Here is a 21,037-nt window from a genome sequence, read left to right on the forward strand (position 1 = left end):
GAGGATGATCCTGGAGAGAGATTTAGACCTACATATAGACCCTCAGGCAGCTGTCAGAGTGAGAGAGCAGCTGCTGAACTTGAATCATAAAATATAAAAAACAAAAAACATCACACCTGTCAGTGAATTAGAAAGCCAAGATAAAGTTTGGTTATTTAAACTACACATTCTTTTACATTAAGGCTTTATGATTCTTGAGTCAAACAATACTCTTACTGTATAAATTATTATCTGTCCAGGTCTGTGTAGGCGCATACATAGTTTAATGACAGACTGAAGCCCTGCTCCAAGTAATAATGAAATCTTTATGTGAGGGTGTCGTTGACATTAATTATCATCAAGTCAATGTTCCAATTTGATTAAAAACACAATGGACCTCGGCTTTCACTGGTGTTCCATTTTATTGAGCTGACCATCATCGGCCTTGGTAATTGGAGAACGAGCACAAGGTTGTAAGCATTTGCTCCCGCCAAACACACACACATACACACACACGCTCTCTCCAAACTACTCTGTGGAAATTGAATGATCTCCATATAATGGAAACAACTACTCTTCAACAATAGAGGCTGTTGTACGGAGGCAGAGAGCAGAGGCGTGAAGGAAAACATCAGGCTGCACTCTGTGAACAGCTGAGATTGTGCCCCAGCGTACTGTCTGAAAGCCGTCTGTCTGGCGTTTTAGTGCTTTTCAGGGGAGTGATTAATAAAATAAGGCATGTTTTTTCACAGAACCATTTGACGTTCAAATGAAACATATGGCAGAACAGTTTGTTTTACTGTTTGCCCCTGGGATGTCAGCTATAGATACACAATAAAGGACGACTTTTGTTAAAAGAAAAAAAACAGAACCAGACCTTTCTAAAGACCATTGTTTGGGGTTGTCTGGTGCAATGAAACACCCCTCTTTGTATTTTTCTGCCCACACAATCGGCCCGGTGAAATTGGTTCCCCTCTTGCTGTGCGTGATGACTGTGTGTTTAGAGGCACAACAATAGATAACTGGAAATGGCTCTTACAAATGTTCCTCTATCCTTGCTGCAGGTGCGAGGACATTCAAGTGCGACCAGTGCGACGCAACCTTCAAGAGGAAGGACACGCTTAACGTCCACATCCAGGTGGTGCACGACGGCCACAAGAAGTATAAGTGCGACCTGTGCGAGAAGGCCTTTGTCACTCCTTCAGTCCTTAAGAGCCACAAGAAGGTGAATGAAAAGAGCTTGAGCCAGACAGAGCTCAATCATAGACAGTGATTACATGTCTGCGAGGGTTGTCACTTTGTCCCGAAATTGAGTTCAAGCAGCAGTTTTGGTGTATTTATTTGAACAGTTAGAGCATAACTTATTAAACCTTCTACATTTTAGATTGAAGGTTAAAGTAATGGGAGCATTCCACCAAATTGCAGTTTTAAATCAGATATTCCATCATCAATCTTCTGCTCTCACACTGAATTTAAAAGGGAAGAAATGACAGCCCGACCATCTACTTCACCAAAACGTTTCCATTGTTTCTGTTTCACATCCATTCGTACCCCTCGTCTCATGAAAGTGATGCAGCTAACTACTAATATCTTGCACTGTCAAACCTGGCGGAGACATCCGTCTTGACCGTTGCTGCCCATGAAGGCTTGGAAATCAATTCCTACGTTGATTAGAAATGGCAGTTAGTCCATTAGCTCCGCAGGGTTTCAAAGCCCCAAACAGATCTCGCTGCAGATTATGAGCCCTAAATCTGACAACGTCCGGTGTGGTTATGGATCAAGATTGAAACCAAACAGATTCTTGGCACACGGCAAAAGAAAATGTCTCGGAGGTTGTCTCAGAACAGTAGGGCTGAAGACTGGCATGTTGAACTGTCTCGCTGCTTACAGGGTCTGGAGGCTGCTGGGAGATCTGGCCTTGATCAAAGCCAGGTTGCCGGGGAGACGACAACTTGCTGGCTGTGTTTACATGCAAAGAGTAACCCTGCTTCTGGCCATACTATTGTTGAGGTCTAATTTAATGTACATCTTGATACTTGCCAACTGTTTGTCTGAGCAAACTTTGGCCCCCAAATAATCACAAATAGTTCTCACAGCCATGTTTTGTTAGTATCAAAGTCTAACCGTGTGCACCATGTCATGATCTGCACATATGATGAAAATCAAAAGTAAATAGAGCAAGATAAATAACTTTTTGAACATCATGAAAGCCAAACATCTGATCCAGGTTTTCATTATTCTAACAAAAGTCTGATGCTTTTGAGTAACTCTGCAAGCAATGATTATTTGCATCATAGATTAATCTCTTTTTTTTCTATCAATCATTTAATTGTTCAGTCTTTGAAATACAGAAAGAAAATAGTGAATAAATGCCAAGGCGACTTTTTCAAATTCAAATTGAGAATCTGTGACCAGTGAATGTTTGCCATTTTTGCTGGAAAAATTACTGAAACAACCTATTGATTATCAAAATAGTTGCTAAATAATTTTTTGTTGACTGACTAATTGTTTAATTAACTAATTGTTTCAGCTCTGCTTTTGAATTACCAGGTGGCTCAGCTCTAGCCACTGAGCCTGAATGGCTTGACTGAAACTGAATTGCTTTAAGAGGGTGGATGCAGTGGTCTTAATGCATAGAACATTTTGTGTGGCAACTACAAATATGTCGGCTGAACCAGGAACAGAATGGATGTACGGTATAACTTGCTTGTGTAAATGAATGCTGTCCATTTGTAGCAGAGTTATTTGTGGATCGCTCTTGTGTTGCAGTCAGTGCTGTCAACTCAGTGTGCATGGATTTGTGTTATATTAGAGGAGGCGTGTGTGTCAGCATGTATGTGCATGCATTGTATAAGAGTCTCACCCCTTTCAGTGCTGGGCCTGAAAAATTCCCTCATGAATGAAAATTACAGGGTTGGATTGTGAGTAATTACAGACATACAGATACTATTTATTACATTAATGTATATATATAAATCGCTGAATAATTATCTACAACTCCCAATAAATACCATACTTACAATATGGTGATCCCAAGGGAAATTGCCAGCGTCCCCGGTGGTTGTCTGCTCATGAAGGTAGAATACCAGCAATGTTTGCTCTGTTGTACAAACAAGCAACTAAATAATGCAACACTGCTCCATCTGGGACACATGTGTTCATATATGTGGATTTGTTTGTGCATGATTGTGTGAGAGTTGAGCGTGTGGGCATGTGTTTGTAAAGGTGCATGTGTGTGTCTGTGTGAGCATGTGTGTGTGAGCATGTGTGTGTGTGTTGATGGAGCCTTTGTAACGAAACACCCGAGGTGTCAGAGGGACACAGTGGGGTGATGGAGGAAAGGATGGGGGCCCAGAGAGGAGGTGTTCCTGTATTGTTGTACCGCTGTTGAAACTGTCGCTCTGAGTTTGAGCCTCCTACTCACGATTATTCTCGGGAATTTACAACAGGCCAGGAGGAGGAATTTCAGAGTGCACTTTTCAACAAGGAGTGAAGGAGAGGAGCGAGGGGGAAGGGGTGGAGGAAAAGGTAGACATGCTCGTCTTCCCTGCTTGCATGTGCAGCCCTCATGAGCCCACGGAGCTCAGCATTGCTGGGAGGTGCAGGGAGAGGAGGAAGAGGGAGGAGGAGGATGAGGAGTTGAATGCATACGTGCACCCTGGCCTTTAGTCCCCTGGGCTTTGGACTCTGGCAAATCTGCATCATCTGTGTTCTTTGATCCTGCCTTCAGGGCAGCTCAGTGGATCCACTGTCATGTGAACATGTGCATCTCCATTCACTGAGTCTACCACTAGTTAGTGGTGCAGGATAGGAAAAAACTAGATTTTGTTCATTCTTTACCCAATCAGACAGAGCAGTTTGAAAAAAAGCTCTAAAGAGGGCATTTAAAGTGGAATTCGGATTCTGGGGTCGCTTTTACCAAAACAAAATCAGATTATGTTTGTATGAATGGTTTAAAGATACATTATGATAAAGTTGAATTTTCTGATTTTGATAATGTTCTGATGACTATCTATAATGTTCTGATGTTGAGCTATCAAAGTAGATCACGTTTTACTTTGTAATGTAGGAAGGATGTGAGGATCAATGTTACAAATGTTTTTCTTAACATCAACCACATGTCTGTTTTATCTCTGCCAGACACACACGGGGGAGAAGGAGAAGATCTGCCCGTACTGCGGACAAAAGTTTGCCAGCAACGGCACGCTAAGGGTCCACATCCGCAGTCATACAGGTCAGTGGCCCTCCACAGTTCAATGCTATGCTTCCATCAGCTACCATTAACATCACCTACTGGAGTGAAAGATGTGGAGTATCGTCATAACACACGTCCATAGAGCTGTGAGCGACACACGAGAATCACACTTTAGCTCATTTCAAACTGGCATTCTTGCTATAATCACATTAAACTTTTTTGCGGATCTAAACGTAATATTAGCCCTGCAAATTATCAGCTGTATGATGGTGAATCAGAAGAACTGGAACCCTGTGGTCTTTCTCGGTGCTACATCAGAGACCCATTTTCCCTTAAATACCCAGCCACATTATTTAACTTCCTTTATTCAGCCTGACATTGTACGTACTGGTTCGCTTATATGCTCTCAAGGAACGAGGTTACACATTTAATCAAAGAACGTGCCTGGATGCAATGTGGTAACCTGGTTACTATAAATCCACGCATACATGCAGCAGGTCAGTTATCAGATTATTTTGGAAGTATTACTGACGTCTACAGTTAACAGTATTAGTGATTTTGTTTTTTGTGTGCGCCTGTGTGGAAGCAGACTGATGACAGGAATAGGACAGACAGGCTTTTCCTCACAGTGCAAATATTTGACTTATTTAGACTTCTAGAGGCTACTTTGTGTTAGTTTCCGTTTGGATATAGTTATTTGAAAGTCAAGGTCACTACATGTATCACCTCTCATTGTTCTGTTCTGCTGTCACAACATGAGCCTCAGTCCACAAGGAAGCAGCAGTAGTGGTTATAAGAGCAGTTAGCAATTTTCATGATAATCAAGAAATGTGCTGATTTAAGATTTATTTAGTCAACTTGTAATAGATGTAGCTAGATTACGTCTCCATTTTTAATGCCACCTGTAAAGCTCTGATTGGTTGATTACCCCAATCAGAGGAACAAGCTGTCAATGGGCGCAACACCAGATGCGTGTGTGTATGTGTGTGTGTGTGTGTGTGTGTGTGTGTGTGTGTGGAAACAGGCTACTAAATACCAACACATTGTCTTGAATGCCATTGGCGTTTTGCCTGGCGCTCTCGTCTTACTGTCTTCACACCATGACACTGTACAGGTTTAAAAAAACGAATGAACAAAGCACATTTTAATATTAGAAAATTCAATATGGAGGATGGAGCCTCGCATGCACTGCCACAAAAATACAGCCCTGGATGTTCATTAAACTGCCTTAAACTGGAAAGCTACACATTCCTGTGCGTCTCCTTACCAACAGACTGGTGCAGAGACCTGGCATGGCCACACACACACTTCTTGGCCTCTAAACTCCTTCACTCACTCTTTATTTCTCTCTCTGCCCGACCTGGCTGTCTCCCTCTTTTCCTCACTCTGACTGAACGTCATCTCTTCTTCTCTCTCATGTTGTCTTCTCATTGTCCTGCTGGTTTTCAGGGACTGAATACGTTGCTTTACTCTGCCTGCTACTCTCGACTGCTGAAGCACACTCAAAAATGGCATTTTCCTATAAAACACAATAATCCTCCTCACCGGTCTTGATCTTCTTATTGAATCCAGGTAGAGCCGTCATCATTAACCCTAATATGCGAAGCTGCCTGATATAATCAGTGCTCAGGCTTCAGTCAGCTTCATTCCTCAACTTTTTTTGTGTTGGATTCCTTACCACCCATGAAATTATAAATGTTTTCAGCTTAAATCGTACGTGTAGCCTTCCCTTCAGGTGTTGACAAGATTATAGTGTGTCAAAATGTGTGTGTATATTAGAGTGGTGGCAGGACGATGGTCCTTTGACAAGCCTACCACACTTTGTCAACAGCCTCCTTTGTACGTATGTGTGCATGAGCTGTGTATGTGTGTGTTTTCGTACATGTGTATGTGTGAAGGACAAACCAACAGAAAGAGAGAATGTATTCCAGTGTGGGCCGCGGCCCAGTCTGATTGTATTTATATAGAATAAACAAAAGAGAGGAATGCTGGGGGAGGGGTGGGAGCCGAGGGGACACCTCAAAGAAAGAAAGGAGTAAAGAGAGAAAAGACCACTCCAAGAAAGCATCCAGCCGGATGACCCTTGACCCTGACTGGCTGTAAATCTGTCCCCTCATTCTATAGACTGGGTTTTTTTTTTTTGTTTGTTGTGTTTTTGTGTGAGGGGAAAAAATAAGCTTTGGTGAAAGTGTGAGTCGTTCCCCGAGCGACAATCCTGACAAGACTCATCTTGTTCTCAAACAGTTAAGTGTAATTTTTCATGGGCACACACAGCTCATGTAACCCATCTGTTGATATGTAGATTGTGTTATAAATCATAAAACGACACTGGTAATGCAAGTATAACTGTAAAGAGGGCAAGTTTTTTGGTCAGTTATCTGTTAAAGAACGGCACCAGCTGAGGTAAAGACCTTTAAATGGACGGCTTCTCTGGATGGCAGACAGGAAAGCTTGTTCTTGTTTGTCTTCCTGCTTCACAGGAACAAGTCAGCATTGATTATTTACCTGCTAAACACAGAGGACTTTGTGAGGATTCCTTGGAGATTTCCTTCCCCTATCATTTTACCATCAAAACTGGGGAGCATTATGGGACAAATGGGTAAAGTGAGAAATAGATTAAAGAGAAACATCAACCTGAGAGTGTTAAGTAGCTGGCGAGACATGTACTGTATATTTGGCTTGGATTTTGTTTCAATTTGATTTGGTTAGAACATCGTGTTGAGCTCAAACAAATTAGCTGTAGTGCCACAGAGGCAGGTCTCTTCTCAGAGAGCAGCCTTTATGAGATCACAGACAACCAATAAAATGCGAGCTGTCAAAAACTTGGCCGAGGATGCTGAAGACTTTGGGGAACTCAGTAGTCATGATGGATGTTTCTATCATTTTCAAAATTATTCTTTTTGGCTCTGTTAGGCTACAAAAAAATGTGTCCTTCTCCACATCACAGCTCAGTGAGAGTGTATTTTCCCACTATGTGTGCCATGATGTGGTAAATAACCATAGTGGGGTCATGAAAATTATTTGTGCCAAGGGAAACGCTGACAGAACCCAGTACCTCGCTGTCATACTGACATCATAGGACATGTCATGTTTGGGCACAATGATCAATGTAAACCCATGAGCTGTCTTACAGCTAATTGGTGTGGCATTTAACCCTTAAATATGCTGATTTAGTGTTTATGTGGTATAATGAATCAAGCTTCAATATTTATTTCCACATGCTCAGCCAGGCCGAGGGGTCGCCAAGTGTGTTTTGCACGTATTAAGTAGTCAACAAGGGAATCATCTTCATCGTAACCAACAAATAAAAACTTTCTCTCCTGTAAATCTAACAAGCAAAAACAGGAGAAAGAATAAAACAAAAAGTAACCGCCTCTACAATGTGTCAACTCTGCATAGCTTTCTAAGATTAAAGCCACGAATGCAACCGGCGGGCACTGACATGTATGGGTTTAATTCATCACATAGATGGCACCAATTTTCACTGGAATTGTCTCATTTTTCTAAAAACATGCCACCAGAAGCATTTGAAGATGCTATAATCACAAAAGGTTTATACATAGTGGCATTAAAGGGCCACTCCAGCAATTTAGTTCTACACTCCCATATAGTTAGTCGACTTGCAAGAGAAAAAAAGATTGGGGAAAAATTGAAGCAGCAGGGGCAGAGTGGCTCAACATTTGCTGATCTGGCAAGGTGCTGCGTCGGCCAATCAAATACATATAAACACAAATTTCTGGTAGCTTACTTTGTAAAAATAATGCTGTATGTGCCTTGTGTTTGTCCTAATAAAAGAGAAAATGATCACAGAGTTCATTTAAAATTAAAATTATTAAAGCCCCCAAAATCACTAGATTTTACATTTTGTCGATAATACAACTCAGCTGTGTCTTTTATTAGACCGTCCCTGTCTTGTAAAGGCTTGTCTTTCAGTTTTGTATTTCCAGACTGAGATAACCCTGTTGACACCTATACTAACAAATTAACAAGCCCAAGGTCTCACTGGTCCAGGCCACTGGGCAATTGTTATGCCAAACCTTATATGCTGTTATTATCAGGTTGTATACAGTAGTTAATGTACATACAGGCCATAGCCCAGGGTCTGGTTTTCCTCAAAGACCTAGAGTAAGGAGTGGTTGCTATTAGAGTAGAAGTAGAACTGCTTCACTGAACGCCAAGCTTGTGTTACAGTGTGTGTACAACGTGAAGCATTTTAACATCAGTAAATCTAAACATTTTTATAATTATATAAATGGACAGTAGAAAAAAAAATATAAAAATCATTCTGTTTACACTTTCACTTACATTCTTTACATTGAATTGTTGTATTACAGATTGCATAATAGATATGTTTCCCTGGTTAGTAAAGGAAAGGTGAAGCAACTTCGGAGCATGCCGTCTTAATTTTCTAAACACGCGCTAGTTATAACACTGGCACTGGACAGAGTGTACTAATTGTCTCGATCAGTTGTAATGGTAATTATACACAGCCATATTTTGATGTTTTACAGAGCTACACATTGCAGCTTTAAGTGATCTCACGAGAGAACAACTGCCCTCAAATGGACATCTGGTATAACTCTGGGATCCCTGAACCTATTTACGTACAGATGATTTTGTTTGTCTCGACTGTGGTCATGGTTACAATCTTGTAAAGTAAAATCGCCGTGTTCTAAATTATTGTCCGTCCTGCCGATGAATAGAGCCTCACTATCACAGCTTTAACTCCGGGTGCCGTGCAGATGTTTAATTTGGACTGAGGATTGTGTTATGAGACACGTGTGAAGTAGTTCGCATTTGCTGCCTGTGTGGTAAGACGAGTCCGTCTGATACACCTTCACATGGGCAAGTTCAAGAGAATTGTTTGAGGAAGTGGAGAAATCTACCGAGACCCTGGCTATAATGGAAAGGTCAAGTGTAAAAGTTGTCGGGCGTTCCTACGGCTCATCAAAGGCAATCTCTTATCATCTCCAACACACTGATATCACATTACCTCTGTGGCCCCTGTCGGCATGTGACACAGGGCAGAGAGAAGGACAGTGGAGGGCCACTGTCTGGCTGAACTGGAGGAAGCCAGGAATTAATTTTCTGACGGACAGCACTAATGTCTTTCAGACCGGAGCCCTGAAGCTACAAAGCGCTCTCCATAACAGGAACGCTGTGCGGCAGGCAAAAACGACAAAGCCGACCATCTGCTAACCAGACACACGGCCGTACGCACACATATACAACACACGAGGGGTGCCAAACGGATCGATTAGCAGACAAGGAGTGTGAGGGCCACAGCGGGGGCCGGGGGAGACACCCAGGGTCAAAGAGATGGTGTACTGTTTCAGCACATGCTAAATCAGTTACCATCTCCACACACGTAAAGCCCTGGCTCAGTGCTGCAGCCACCCCTCATAATCCCCAAACAATCTGGCTCAATCTGGAGAATAAGTGGAGGGTTTCTAGTTACAGTAACATTCAGCAGAACAGACACTGAGCCTCTCACACGAATAACACAGGCCGATGTTGCAAGAACGTTACTACTTATGTTTCCAGGTAGCATTTGTTTATTTCCTGTTTCGCCAATGGATTGGGTTGCTCTTGTTTCGCTCTGAGCAGGTTGGAACAGTGAAAAAGCCATACTGTTGGACAAAATCAGTCCCTGAGTAGAGTCTGTGATCTTTAAGAGACCATATTTATGAATGACCTCTTTTACAATATCAAATACCATCATTTTCTCTGTTTGCATTTTCCAGATGAGGCACACATGTCCAGAACCGAAGAGTGTATAGGTTAAGTAGGTGGATTGGTGTGCACTTATTGGAAGGCTCTGTGTTCGCAGGGTGTGGCTGTCTGTGCTGTGTATTAACTGACAATAGCCAGCTCCTGGGAGGGATGCGATCCAAGCCACAGAAGTACACTGGTGCACTGTGCTCCGGTGCTATTAGCACACTAATGCCTTCCCCAGGACTCCCCAAGGCTAACGCTGGGCCTTAACCCGATACCACACATGCTACATAAGACATAGGATTTGCTCTCCTCTTTCTCAAAATACATCTGGGATTCAGATTTTCCTGTTTGTCAACAAAAGGCCTCCTAGAGGCTGAAATTGCACAGAAGGGGATTTTGGGACAGAAGGACGAGCTGGCCCCTGCACATGTTTCAGTATGTGTAATCAGTCCACATATGTCACGTTAACTCTTTCCACGCCAACATTAGGCTACACATTTTATTACTTGGTGTCACATCGCTTCTCCTTGTGCACCTCTGAAGCCCTCTTGTGGGGGGTTTATGGTGGGTTCAGACCCCGACTCGTACATCTGCTACATGACAGCTGTCATAGCTTCTCTGTTGAAAAACACAGGATTTGTGGGATATGAATAATTTAGATATATGTAAAAGTTAGGATACATGACCATCTCATCAAGTCAGGAGAAAAAAAATGCAATATTTAAGTAAAATAATTTAAATACAAAATATCCACATATTTCCCCAAAAAGGATTAATTCTGGGGTACCCAGTAGCTCACCTGATAGAGAGTCCTTACCACAGTGGCCCAGGTTCACTTCCAACTTTGCAGTTTTCTGTTTCTTCAAGCTGTCACTGTCCAAATAAAGGCATGAAAAGCCCCAAAAATTATATATTAAAAAAAGCCTGAATGACCCTAAACAGTCTTTGCACCTTTGAATGAAATAATATCTGAAAATGGCCATTAAGTATTGACTGTGTACCTCAGTCAAGCCTTCCTCACTTACTGTAAGGAATAGAAGAGAAACATTCCTTCAACACAGTTGTGTTTATAGCAGTGGGATAATAATACTCTTCTATTATTCCCTAGATGGATTTTCTGATTTAATAAGCATCTTTGCATTTTGAATCCCAAGGAAACACAGCTAATTAACCTTATTACTTAAAGGGGCAAAACATCTCCCCCACCAATAAAATTACTTGCTTGCCTGTTCAACAATTAGTCACTGAAGAGAGATTATGTTTCTGGGAAGCGGATAAGAAATTAGATTGTTGTACTGAAGGGATGAACACAAATGTCTAGCTGTAGGTATCTATTTTTACCGGTGTTTCATTAAATTGTACTGAGGCCACTTGCAGGCATATATTAATTCAGAAGAGAGTAATTTCTTATGTCATGAGGAATGGGACATGAGAAAATATAGACCTTTTTAAGTTTGATTGTCTGCTCTATTTTCAGTGTTGTGGACACAGGATATGTATTTAGTTTGCACTAGCTTCCTGATTAAGGTCTATGAAATAAATTAAGCAATTATTGAACCCAGAAAATTTTTTTCTTGTCAGTTTTATACTGTATTTCCCTGTCTGAGACTTTAATTTCAGTGCGGTTCTATAGGTTACCTCATATCCCTTCTATAGATTAGTAATCAGCTCTGGTGCTCCTATCTGGCCTGTGGATCAGCACACGGTAAACAGATCCATGTGTCAGTGGACTGTTTGACTGACAGCCTGTCACTTTCTCTTTGTCATCATCGGTGTGTGCTCAGATAGGATCTGTAGGAGTTTGGCCAGACTGCTTTTGATCCAACTGGGATAAATCACATTGCCTCTGATATGCTCCTAAACTGTTGGCCAGTTGTAGCTCAGATAGCGAGCCACGAATCGTAGCCAATATACGTTTTTGCTGCAGTGGAAAGTCAGTGTGCATCAGACACAAATGGCTCTGAGTGAAAGATATCTGGTCTACCAGTAGCAAGGTCAAATGTGCGTTAGAGCAGCTTAGAGGGGCAGGACACAGGCAGCAATACACAGACCTGAACCATGGGTGAGGCAAGGACCAAGACACACAAATGTTCATGTTTGTTTTCTATCTTCTATCTGACAGTGAAGGTGTGTCTTTAAGCTGGTCATGTTTGAGAGAGCAAATTCAATATAGTACGTATGATTGAAAGACCTCCTGTTTGGCAAAGTTCTAGTTTAAGCCTTTATGGTACAGTATCAGTTTCATATGTGAATGACGTTGACTCATGCACAATAATGGTTTTCGTTCCCTAGGTGAGCGTCCATACCAGTGCCCCTACTGTGACAAAGCGTTCAGCAAGAATGATGGCCTGAAGATGCACATCCGCACACACACTCGTGTAAGTTTTCCCCCCTTTCTGTGCTCCCATTTGGAAAATATCAATGAAATTGTATTCTCTATGCTGCTCTACTCTTCAAACACAGTAATTTCTCATTTTACACTATATTGTATGATCATTTTATTAGTTAAAAAACATTGATGTATAGAATATTTGCTCTGGTGTGTTAAATCACTCTACTCACTACTAAACTGTCTTTTCCTACAATTACAAGTTGTGAAAAAAGCCTATGAACACCTAATTGGTTTTCCATATCCCAGAATACAAAGTGAGTGAATAGGTGAAGAGATGGAAGGAGAGAGAGGGATGCTAACCTACTGTCAGGTGTCCCACTGAATTTATAATTCTGCCTAAGGCACCACCCTTCAGGTTCTCTGTTTAGACTTTTTCTGAAGTGCAGTGTGCAAAAAGAAATTCTCATAAACCTTGCTCTGTGAGAAAGGTCTTGTCTCTGTGTCTAACATTTCTGACACTCCCTGCCCATTTCATCATGAGGTAATTGCCGAATTACCAGGTTCTTTCATAAACCAGCTTGTAATGCCTACTGACACAAAAGGCAGAGGTAGTGTCAATACATGCGGAGAGAAGACATAGGAAACATTGTTTTGATGTCCTGAACATGTAAATGTGAAGAGTGAGGGCTCAGGGTGGAGTAAGGGAAAAGGTAGGGTTCTCACTGGACGTCATGAAGTCATTCCCTGGGTTGAGACAGCGCTCGTTTCCCTGCGTCATGTCTCGACCCATTGAAGTTCTCCACCAAAAGGGAGGCTTTCCATGAGCTCTTTGTGAGCATCTGGACGTCTGTGTTAGTGCCACTTTTGATAAATGAGACTTAATATGTGTTTCATCGTAGATTTCCATCATCAGTTTATACAGCTATGACTGTGACAGTCGTGGCCTGTCATCACTGTTAATTTCAAAGATTTGTCCCCTTGTAATACTGTCCAGAGCACAGCGCTCTGCTGTTACAGTGTGTTGATAATGGAGGTATCCTGCCCAGGTTGCTGCTCTTAGTAGAAACAGGCAGGTATAATTTTGTAGCGAGCTGCTGATTAAACTGACTGATGTTTTGTTCCTAATGTTCCCAGCTCTGCCTTTGCTCACAGCGCTCAGAAATATGGGCTGAACAGTTACAAACAGCAGAGCCAGATGAAGTCACTGTTGAGCAAAACAAATGTCATTTGGCTGAAAGAGCTGCAGCTCACTTTTAATGTACAGACGATTTGAGATTGATGCGTTTGGTGTGTTTATACCAAGACCACATCACGGGCAAACTAAAATGGAACACATTTGATCCCGATATAAACTGCTGACATTTTGGATATTAATAGATGTTTTTATAATAATGTTTTGATTGCTGATGCAAATGGATGTGTAGCTATATATTGTGTGATCACAAACACACTTCTTATGTAGAAGGTTCCATCCTTTGTTATTTGGCATAAAGGAAGGCTGCTTTATTTTTTGACTCGTACACTTTGAAACTGAGAGAGGATTTTAGGGTTAAGCTTTTCATTTCCATGACTAAATAAAGGTGGACTGCTAGTGGTAGTGCTGTCACTTTTTCAAATTAATAATTCAAATCAAATTAGAATATTTTGTTGTAGGGATGCACCAATTCCAGTTTCACTCCCCTGATACTGAGAGCTGTGTTAGTACTTAACTGTAAGAGGAGATGCCCATACTCAAACATCATTTTACTCTTTTACTATTGTTTAAAATGCTTAAAATAGCTTTGTGAAAATACTTAAAAACTACGATAACAGACACACTATCATGTTCAACTTTCCTCAAATATATAACACAAACAGTTCAGCAGTAGGATTACAGATGTGTACAGATGCAGAGCTGATGCCTGACCACATCACCTGTATGTGGCTCACAAACCAAAAGCAAAAAACAACGTGTTTTTGTTACTCCCGTTGCTAGAAGTTTGTCTTTAATATGACTGTCAGTCTGCGTTGTCTGTGTTGGTCTCTGTTAACAAACAACTCAGTTAGTATGTTTTTTGTTTGGCCCTCTTTCCTTAACTCACACTATACAGTATATTACAGGACCAGTGTGTAGGATTTAGTGGCATCTAGCAGTGAATGTTCAGATTGAAACCAACTGAATACCACTCGCCTCGAGCTGCGAAAGCTCCCGAAAAATGAAAGGCCCTATCTTCAACATAGTGGACTCCGTAGAAGAAAACCCACTGCCTCCGAAAATAAAAATGGCTCAATCTAAGTTAATGAAGACACAAAGATAATTTTTCCCGTGACTATATGCTAATAAAAACATACCTATGAATATTATATTCTATTTCTGCAAGTAGATCCTCCTAAATGTTACACACTGGACCATTTTGAAGATGAGTTGTTATGCGATTTCTAACTGCACCCTGAAGCCTAATAGAGCACATTGACTTCCTGTTGGCATGCTGCTTTACAAATACTAACATATTTAACATGACACATGAGACGTGGGACTCTTTTGGAGTAAATAAACCAAACCATCCTTGCATTTGAGAGTGGTCAGACTCAGAGGAAAGGTCAGGTCAAAGGTCAAAGGGTGAACAGCTGCTTAAGAGTGAAGGTCACCAGGTACAGATGTTCGATGTTACCGGGGTCATAGTGATGCATTCTGGGTACACCACATCATCTGAATCCATCCATGTGTTTCCTGACCTTTGAACTTTAACTTCTCATAGTATTTTTCCTTTGTCATACAAGAACCAGTCATGCCTTATGGAAAAAGAAGTGATCCTGGTTAAAGCAAAAGATTTAAGTGGAAATTTGCATTACACAGATCATCGCAGAGTCTGGTTCCGCGAGGCGGGTTTCTCGCACACACACACACACACACACACACACACACACACACACACACACCTACTCGCTGCTTTATTTCCATTGTGCCCCTTTATTCACTCACATGCACACAAACAGTTGCATACTTAAACACACACACACATGCAATGAACCTGATCTTTACCTCCTTTTGTATCCTGTGTCACTGGGCACTCCTTGCCCCGCCCACATGATAGCGCCTTTCCCAGGACCCTTACTTCCTGCATTCACCCTGTTCCCATGACAACTAAGCTGTAAATGGGTAGAGCCTTTGCTATCAGCCAGACTTGTCAAAAACAGCTTCCCAAAGAGTGGCACTGGGAACCAGCTCCTGCTATCTCCACGCTTCTCACTTCTCCTCAAGTCTTTTAGGTGTCACCACTGTTTCCCCTCAGACTGCAGGATACACCTACTCTTCAAGGCTGTCCACCCTGCTGAACACACACACACATACTTGGAGTTTTTTAGTAAAAACACACCCACAGTGAGATAGCTGCTTTGACTGACACTGAGACAGGCCTCCAAAAGGCGCAGAGGAAATGTTCTTTGGTAAACTGATGAGGTGTGGAGACAGAGGAGTGATATTCTACAGCCCCAGAGTGCCAGTGCACTGATATATGTTCAAAGGGATTTTCTCTGCCGTGTTTTCCTTACTCTTTTGAGGAATCCATGTGGTTTTGATGGCCCCTACGCCGGTCATTTCCTCCCTACTGCAGGGGTTGTACAATCTTTCATTTCATATCTTCATAAACTCACAGGGAGAACACACCGGGGTGTGAAGAGAGAGGGTATCAGTGTGTTAATGTGTGTGTGTGTGTGTGTGTGTGTGTCTGTGTGTGTGTGTGGGATATTTCCACATCATTTCGTGTTTTCCACTGTGCTGTGCTGTGCGTGTCTGTTTGTTTTTCTCTGTGTGTGTGCGTGCACATGTGTGTGTCATTACACTTGTGTATGCCTTAATGGACACAAATCCATCTCCAGGTTTTGTCCATATGTGACCAAACTGGGGAAGTGTTTTTTCATGTATTGTTCTGCTGCACACTGACAGATCAAGTGCCCTCTTTAAATTTGGCGTGTGCGTGTGTGTCGCTGCAGGAGAAGCCGTATAAATGCAGCGAGTGCAACAAGGCCTTCAGCCAGAAAAGAGGACTGGACGAGCACATGAGGACCCACACGGGAGAGAAGCCTTTCCAATGTGACGTGAGTGTCCCACCACCTCTGCTGTACCTCCAAACCAACCACTGCGTTCCCTTCAAGTGTTTGTCTGTGTGTATATGTGATGGAACAAGGCCAGATGTGGGGAAGCATTGGGGGGGGGGGCTCTTTAAGAGGCAGATAGTGATCTAGCTTCTCTGGAGGGGCCGAGTGGGCTGATCTCACGTAAACACATTGAGAGGATCAGAGGGAGAAATTACCCTCTGCTTATAATACTGGAGCAGTAATAATTATTCTCAGAGTCTGGGGAGGGAGAATGTGACACAAGATGTTGTCCGTGTTAGAAACAACCTTTTTAAAGACTATGTTTTATCACCATTTCTGAAAGCTGGAAACATAGGGCAGTTTACTATATATGTTCTGCTTTTTGTTCAGAAAGCCACAGCTGTATTTTAGGATTCTCTTCCATTCAAAATCCCATGACACTTTATCTAGCTCTCAAAAACCTTTTTAATGTGATTCTTCCAAACATAATTAAGATTCAGATTTTTTATATAATTCTGGACCAGATGTTTTCAAACTGTGAGGGGAGCGCAGAGGGAAGTGAGACAAAGATGCTGTGTGAGATGAAGGGGACAGGTGCATGCTGGTGCTGTAGTTTTTGCAGTTTGGCCTGCTCACTTAATGGTCAGCTGGGCTTTACGCTACTTCTTCTCGGAGTCATAACTCAGTCAGGTCTGATCACACAGACACGATGCACATGTTGTTCAGATTTAGTGTGACTTACACTTTCTGAGGATATCATTATCACAAACTGTCCATCGTGCGTCAACACCCAATCCAACAATCTGCTCAGAAATCACAAAAAAAACAGACCCTATAACTCAACTGTTTTCTTCAGTGTCAAAGTAATGATACAGTGACAGCTGTGTGTATATCCATGGGTACACTGAAAACAGGAAGTGATAATAGCTAATTTGGCATGCCTTTAATGGTCCTGCTTTAGTCTACAAATGCAGACTGAAGATATTCTTGCTTAATTGTATCTCATAGCATTCAAATCCAAAGCAAAACTTACAAAACTCGGAGCTTGATTATCTCCCAAAAAGAAGTAAGGCAGTATAACAGTAGGCATTGAAAACTTGAAAAAATGTGGGGGTGCCGTTGTCTCAGTTTTGTCTGGGGGTGGTCCACAGCCTTTGTTCTAGTCAGCTCAGTCATGGACAATACTCTTACATTGTAACTCTAGAATCCAAATATCTCTTAATTCTTTGATGAACATCAAAAAACCATTTTGCATCTAATCCATCGTCCAACTCTGGATTCTCAGATTTTCGTTTGAGCTTTAACACTCTATTAAGCCTTGATCCGTGGCATCGCCTTGAGTTCTAATCCCAGAAAATGTGCTCATATCCCCAGAAAATGGTCTGTAGTTGTTATTAAAGACCACAGAATCAGTATTCTTTTCATTGTCAGTGAAGCATCACTAGAAAGTGTCTCCCGGCGTCATCCAACATTCATCTGGATTCTTTTTCCCAGCTGTGGAAGAGCGATTTTCATGTAAATAATTCTATGCTTAACTATTAAAGATAATAGAAATAACATGTGGATTTTATTTTGGGGTGGATTTTGAGTCAGACAAAAGGATTGCACAGATCCAGGAACATTTTCCAGACAAGCTGGAGGGGCTCAATAAGCAGTGTCTGTCATAACAGCATTAAAAATGTTGTAGAAGCATCCAGTAACATCTGGGCTACGATGAGACAAGGAGGCCCCTCTCTCATCAGCTCCTGTCACTGAGTTACTTTATAATATTCCTAATATTTTACTGACACTGGATCAGATTTGTAGATTGTTGAATGATATTTAATTCCACTTGGATAGTAAAGCTAGAACATGATAGCACATCAATACGAGTGTCCAAGTTGCCTGAAAAACGAATGATAGACTGTACGATTATAAACATAGACTCACTCTGGACTAAAAAGTCTCAGGAAAACAGAAATGTTTGGACTGACTACATAATAATATGTATAATATTGTTTTTGACTAAACCAGAAATTATATAACTCATATCTTTTTATTTTTTGCCATTTAACCACAGATGTAAATGTTTTTTTCTGAATGTAATTCATTGCACTGAGGTTCCTCACAGATGGAGTGAGGACACATGCTGTGATTCTTTAAAGCAGTATGTTAAACTGCAGCTGAACACCAGCCAGTGGCGGATTATCATGATTGATAGAGGACGATGGAGTCATTTGTACAGTGTAAAATGGCTCATTTATGATGGATGTTAAGTTGCATGCATTCCCTCTCGCTACTGGCAGAAAAAACAGGCTTTCTGTCGCCAAGGTCCGCCGCGATTTGATTCTATTTACAAGTCTCTCTCTTTGTCTCTGGCTGTGCCTGTTTTATCAGCTAAACTCTACAGTGAGCAGAAGAAACTGGCCAACAAAAACTTAAAGATCTCCTCCATACATGTATTAACACATGTATACAAATAATCTGCTTGGAACAATAATATGTCTGATATGTTTTTTTCCACAAATAAGTGTAATTTCCCATTAAAATCCTTAAAAAGGCATCTGCTCCTTCTACATCATTAAATATACCAGAATCTATCAATAAATAAATGTTGTTGATTTCTAAAGTTTTCCTTCTGGACACAATATGTCCTCATTCTCAGTGTATGTGCACTGATGTATCACACTGTACAAGTTGCATATTAGGAGGAGATCGATACACTGATTGATTCCAAACTATTTGTGATGTCACAAATCATGCTTGTAGGCCCCTCCCCTTAAAAATCTGATTTCTAATGAGCACAGAGAAACTTTCCACTTTTAGCAGATGAATGTGAAAACATCCTTCTAGTGTCAAACTCTGCACAGACAGCATTCTGGACAGTGAAGCTCAAATATCCAACGGAAGAACAAGAAGAAAACAATTTTTTAGCAGAGGGGGTTTAAAAAAACATGTTTATTTGCTTTAATTTTTGGATCTTTTTTGTCTTTTCTAGGTGTGTGACCTGTCATTCAGCTTGAAGAAGATGCTCAGCAGGCATAAACTCACACACAACCCTAACCGGCCCATGGCAGAGTGCCAGCTGTGCCATAAGAAGTTCACCAGGAACGACTACCTCAAAGTACATATGGAGAATGTCCATGGGGAAACAGAGAGCTAGAGCCAATTATGGAACCACTGGCTGAAAATAATATCTGATTCCTCAGATAAAGTTCAGTCTCATGCATCATTCAAGCTGCATGGCCTATACATACTGTATACACAGATGGATCGATATGTTATTAAAGATACATACATGTAGAATATGGAAAAGATTTGGGCGAGTATTTCAAAATTGAAACACAAGCTGTATATTTGTATTTTTTTTTCTCATACTGTTTAGATATTGTTGTGGATATCTGATCAAACAAAATCCCAAATATGTTCGAGATGCCTCCAGTGACACTTTGTCTGACATTTCACTTCTAGTCTCTCTGACATCTAAACAGTGTTACTGTTCATACTGTTCCAGCCTGACCTCTTCCACTGTAGCATTGACCAACTGTCTGAACACCTTACTGTACACCTTTGGCCAGTTGCCATGTGTCAAAGAACACCTGTGACCAAAGACCTTTGAGTGCACTTTTGTAGTTTTACCTGCACAATTTCTACATGTTTATACCTTTCCGTCACAATTTACACCTGCTCTTCGCCGTCCAAACATGTTTAATATTTAGTCTCTGTTCAGCCCCAAGAGCATACTTGAAAACATGTTGCTCTGTTTATTATTTCAAAATAATAAGTATTAAAACAGGATGTTTGAACAGGAGGTGGAGAAGTAGAGCTCTGAAAACAGTAATCCAATCAGCTAAAAAATCTGAAACAGTTCACAAATAGAGGCTTTTTATTTACATGAGAGTATAAACATCACAGCCTTTTATTCTCCTTTGTCAGATCTACTAGGGCCCACATTTTTAAAGAGTTATGAATGGCCCCAAGAAAAGTTGCATGGTTTTGTTGCTAAATGGGGTCATACAAGACAGGAATAATTAGAAATTACATTTAGTTTTCTCTAAAATTTAAGAATTTGCGCGTAAAACCAGATATCTGTTTTTAGGTATAAACCAGTAAAGTGCTGGACCTACATTATTGACTTAAGATAGAGGAGTTGACCCATTCCATCCTTTCCCATGGCCCTTTGGTGCTTAAAGTGTTACTGTTTCCATGTCCCAAACTGTATTAGGGACAAACCATCCAAAGTACTGTGTGTGTTGACTTTTGTAATGAATTGAGTGTGTTTTCATATATATGGCCTAGGGTTATTGTGCCTTCCAGTATGTGTTTACGTTGTTCTTTCTTAATCATTGTTCAACACAGTGTTTCATGTATTTCAATAGAAGTGCAATTCTGTCCTGTTTTATATCCAGACTCATTTGCTTCCTCATTCGCTGCCCCTTTGATTAATGCACATGTTCCTGCTGTTTATTCTGCATCTGTAGACTGTGAATTGTCACTTCACACTTTTGTATTTTGAAATGTATAAAACCTCATCACCTACCAAACATCCATTTCCTCCACTCGTTCTAATTATGTGTTTGTGAACTGTTGACGTTGGGGGGTGGGGGTGGTACAAGGAAACGCTTTGAGAGTTGATTAAAAGTGTTCAGTTCTCGTTGTTAATCTAACCCCTATTCTTGGGTTGGCAGTCTGCTGGGAGCGAGGGCTAATTAAGGCTTCTTTTTATTTTTTTTCTGAGGGCACAGTCACCACTCGCC

The 21,037-nt window shown here is 41.2% G+C and overlaps 1 protein-coding gene across 2 annotated transcripts in view; it reads left to right on the top strand.

Annotated features, from left to right (window-relative positions):
* The window catches only part of prdm5 (PR domain containing 5), a 31,798-nt gene extending 10,972 nt beyond the window's left edge, over positions 1 to 20,826 (top strand). For both annotated transcript variants that reach the window (XM_051377611.1, XM_051377612.1), the window contains exons 12-16: positions 1,044 to 1,204; positions 4,120 to 4,213; positions 12,185 to 12,270; positions 16,197 to 16,301; positions 19,279 to 20,826. In XM_051377611.1, the coding sequence (XP_051233571.1) occupies positions 1,044 to 1,204; positions 4,120 to 4,213; positions 12,185 to 12,270; positions 16,197 to 16,301; positions 19,279 to 19,443 (611 nt within the window). In that variant the 3' untranslated portion in view covers positions 19,444 to 20,826. The remainder of the gene's footprint in view (positions 1 to 1,043; positions 1,205 to 4,119; positions 4,214 to 12,184; positions 12,271 to 16,196; positions 16,302 to 19,278) is intronic.
* The last annotated feature ends 211 nt before the right edge of the window (positions 20,827 to 21,037 follow it).

This window comes from Dicentrarchus labrax, unplaced genomic scaffold (genome assembly GCF_905237075.1).
Source record: "Dicentrarchus labrax unplaced genomic scaffold, dlabrax2021, whole genome shotgun sequence".
NCBI lineage: Eukaryota > Metazoa > Chordata > Actinopteri > Moronidae > Dicentrarchus > Dicentrarchus labrax.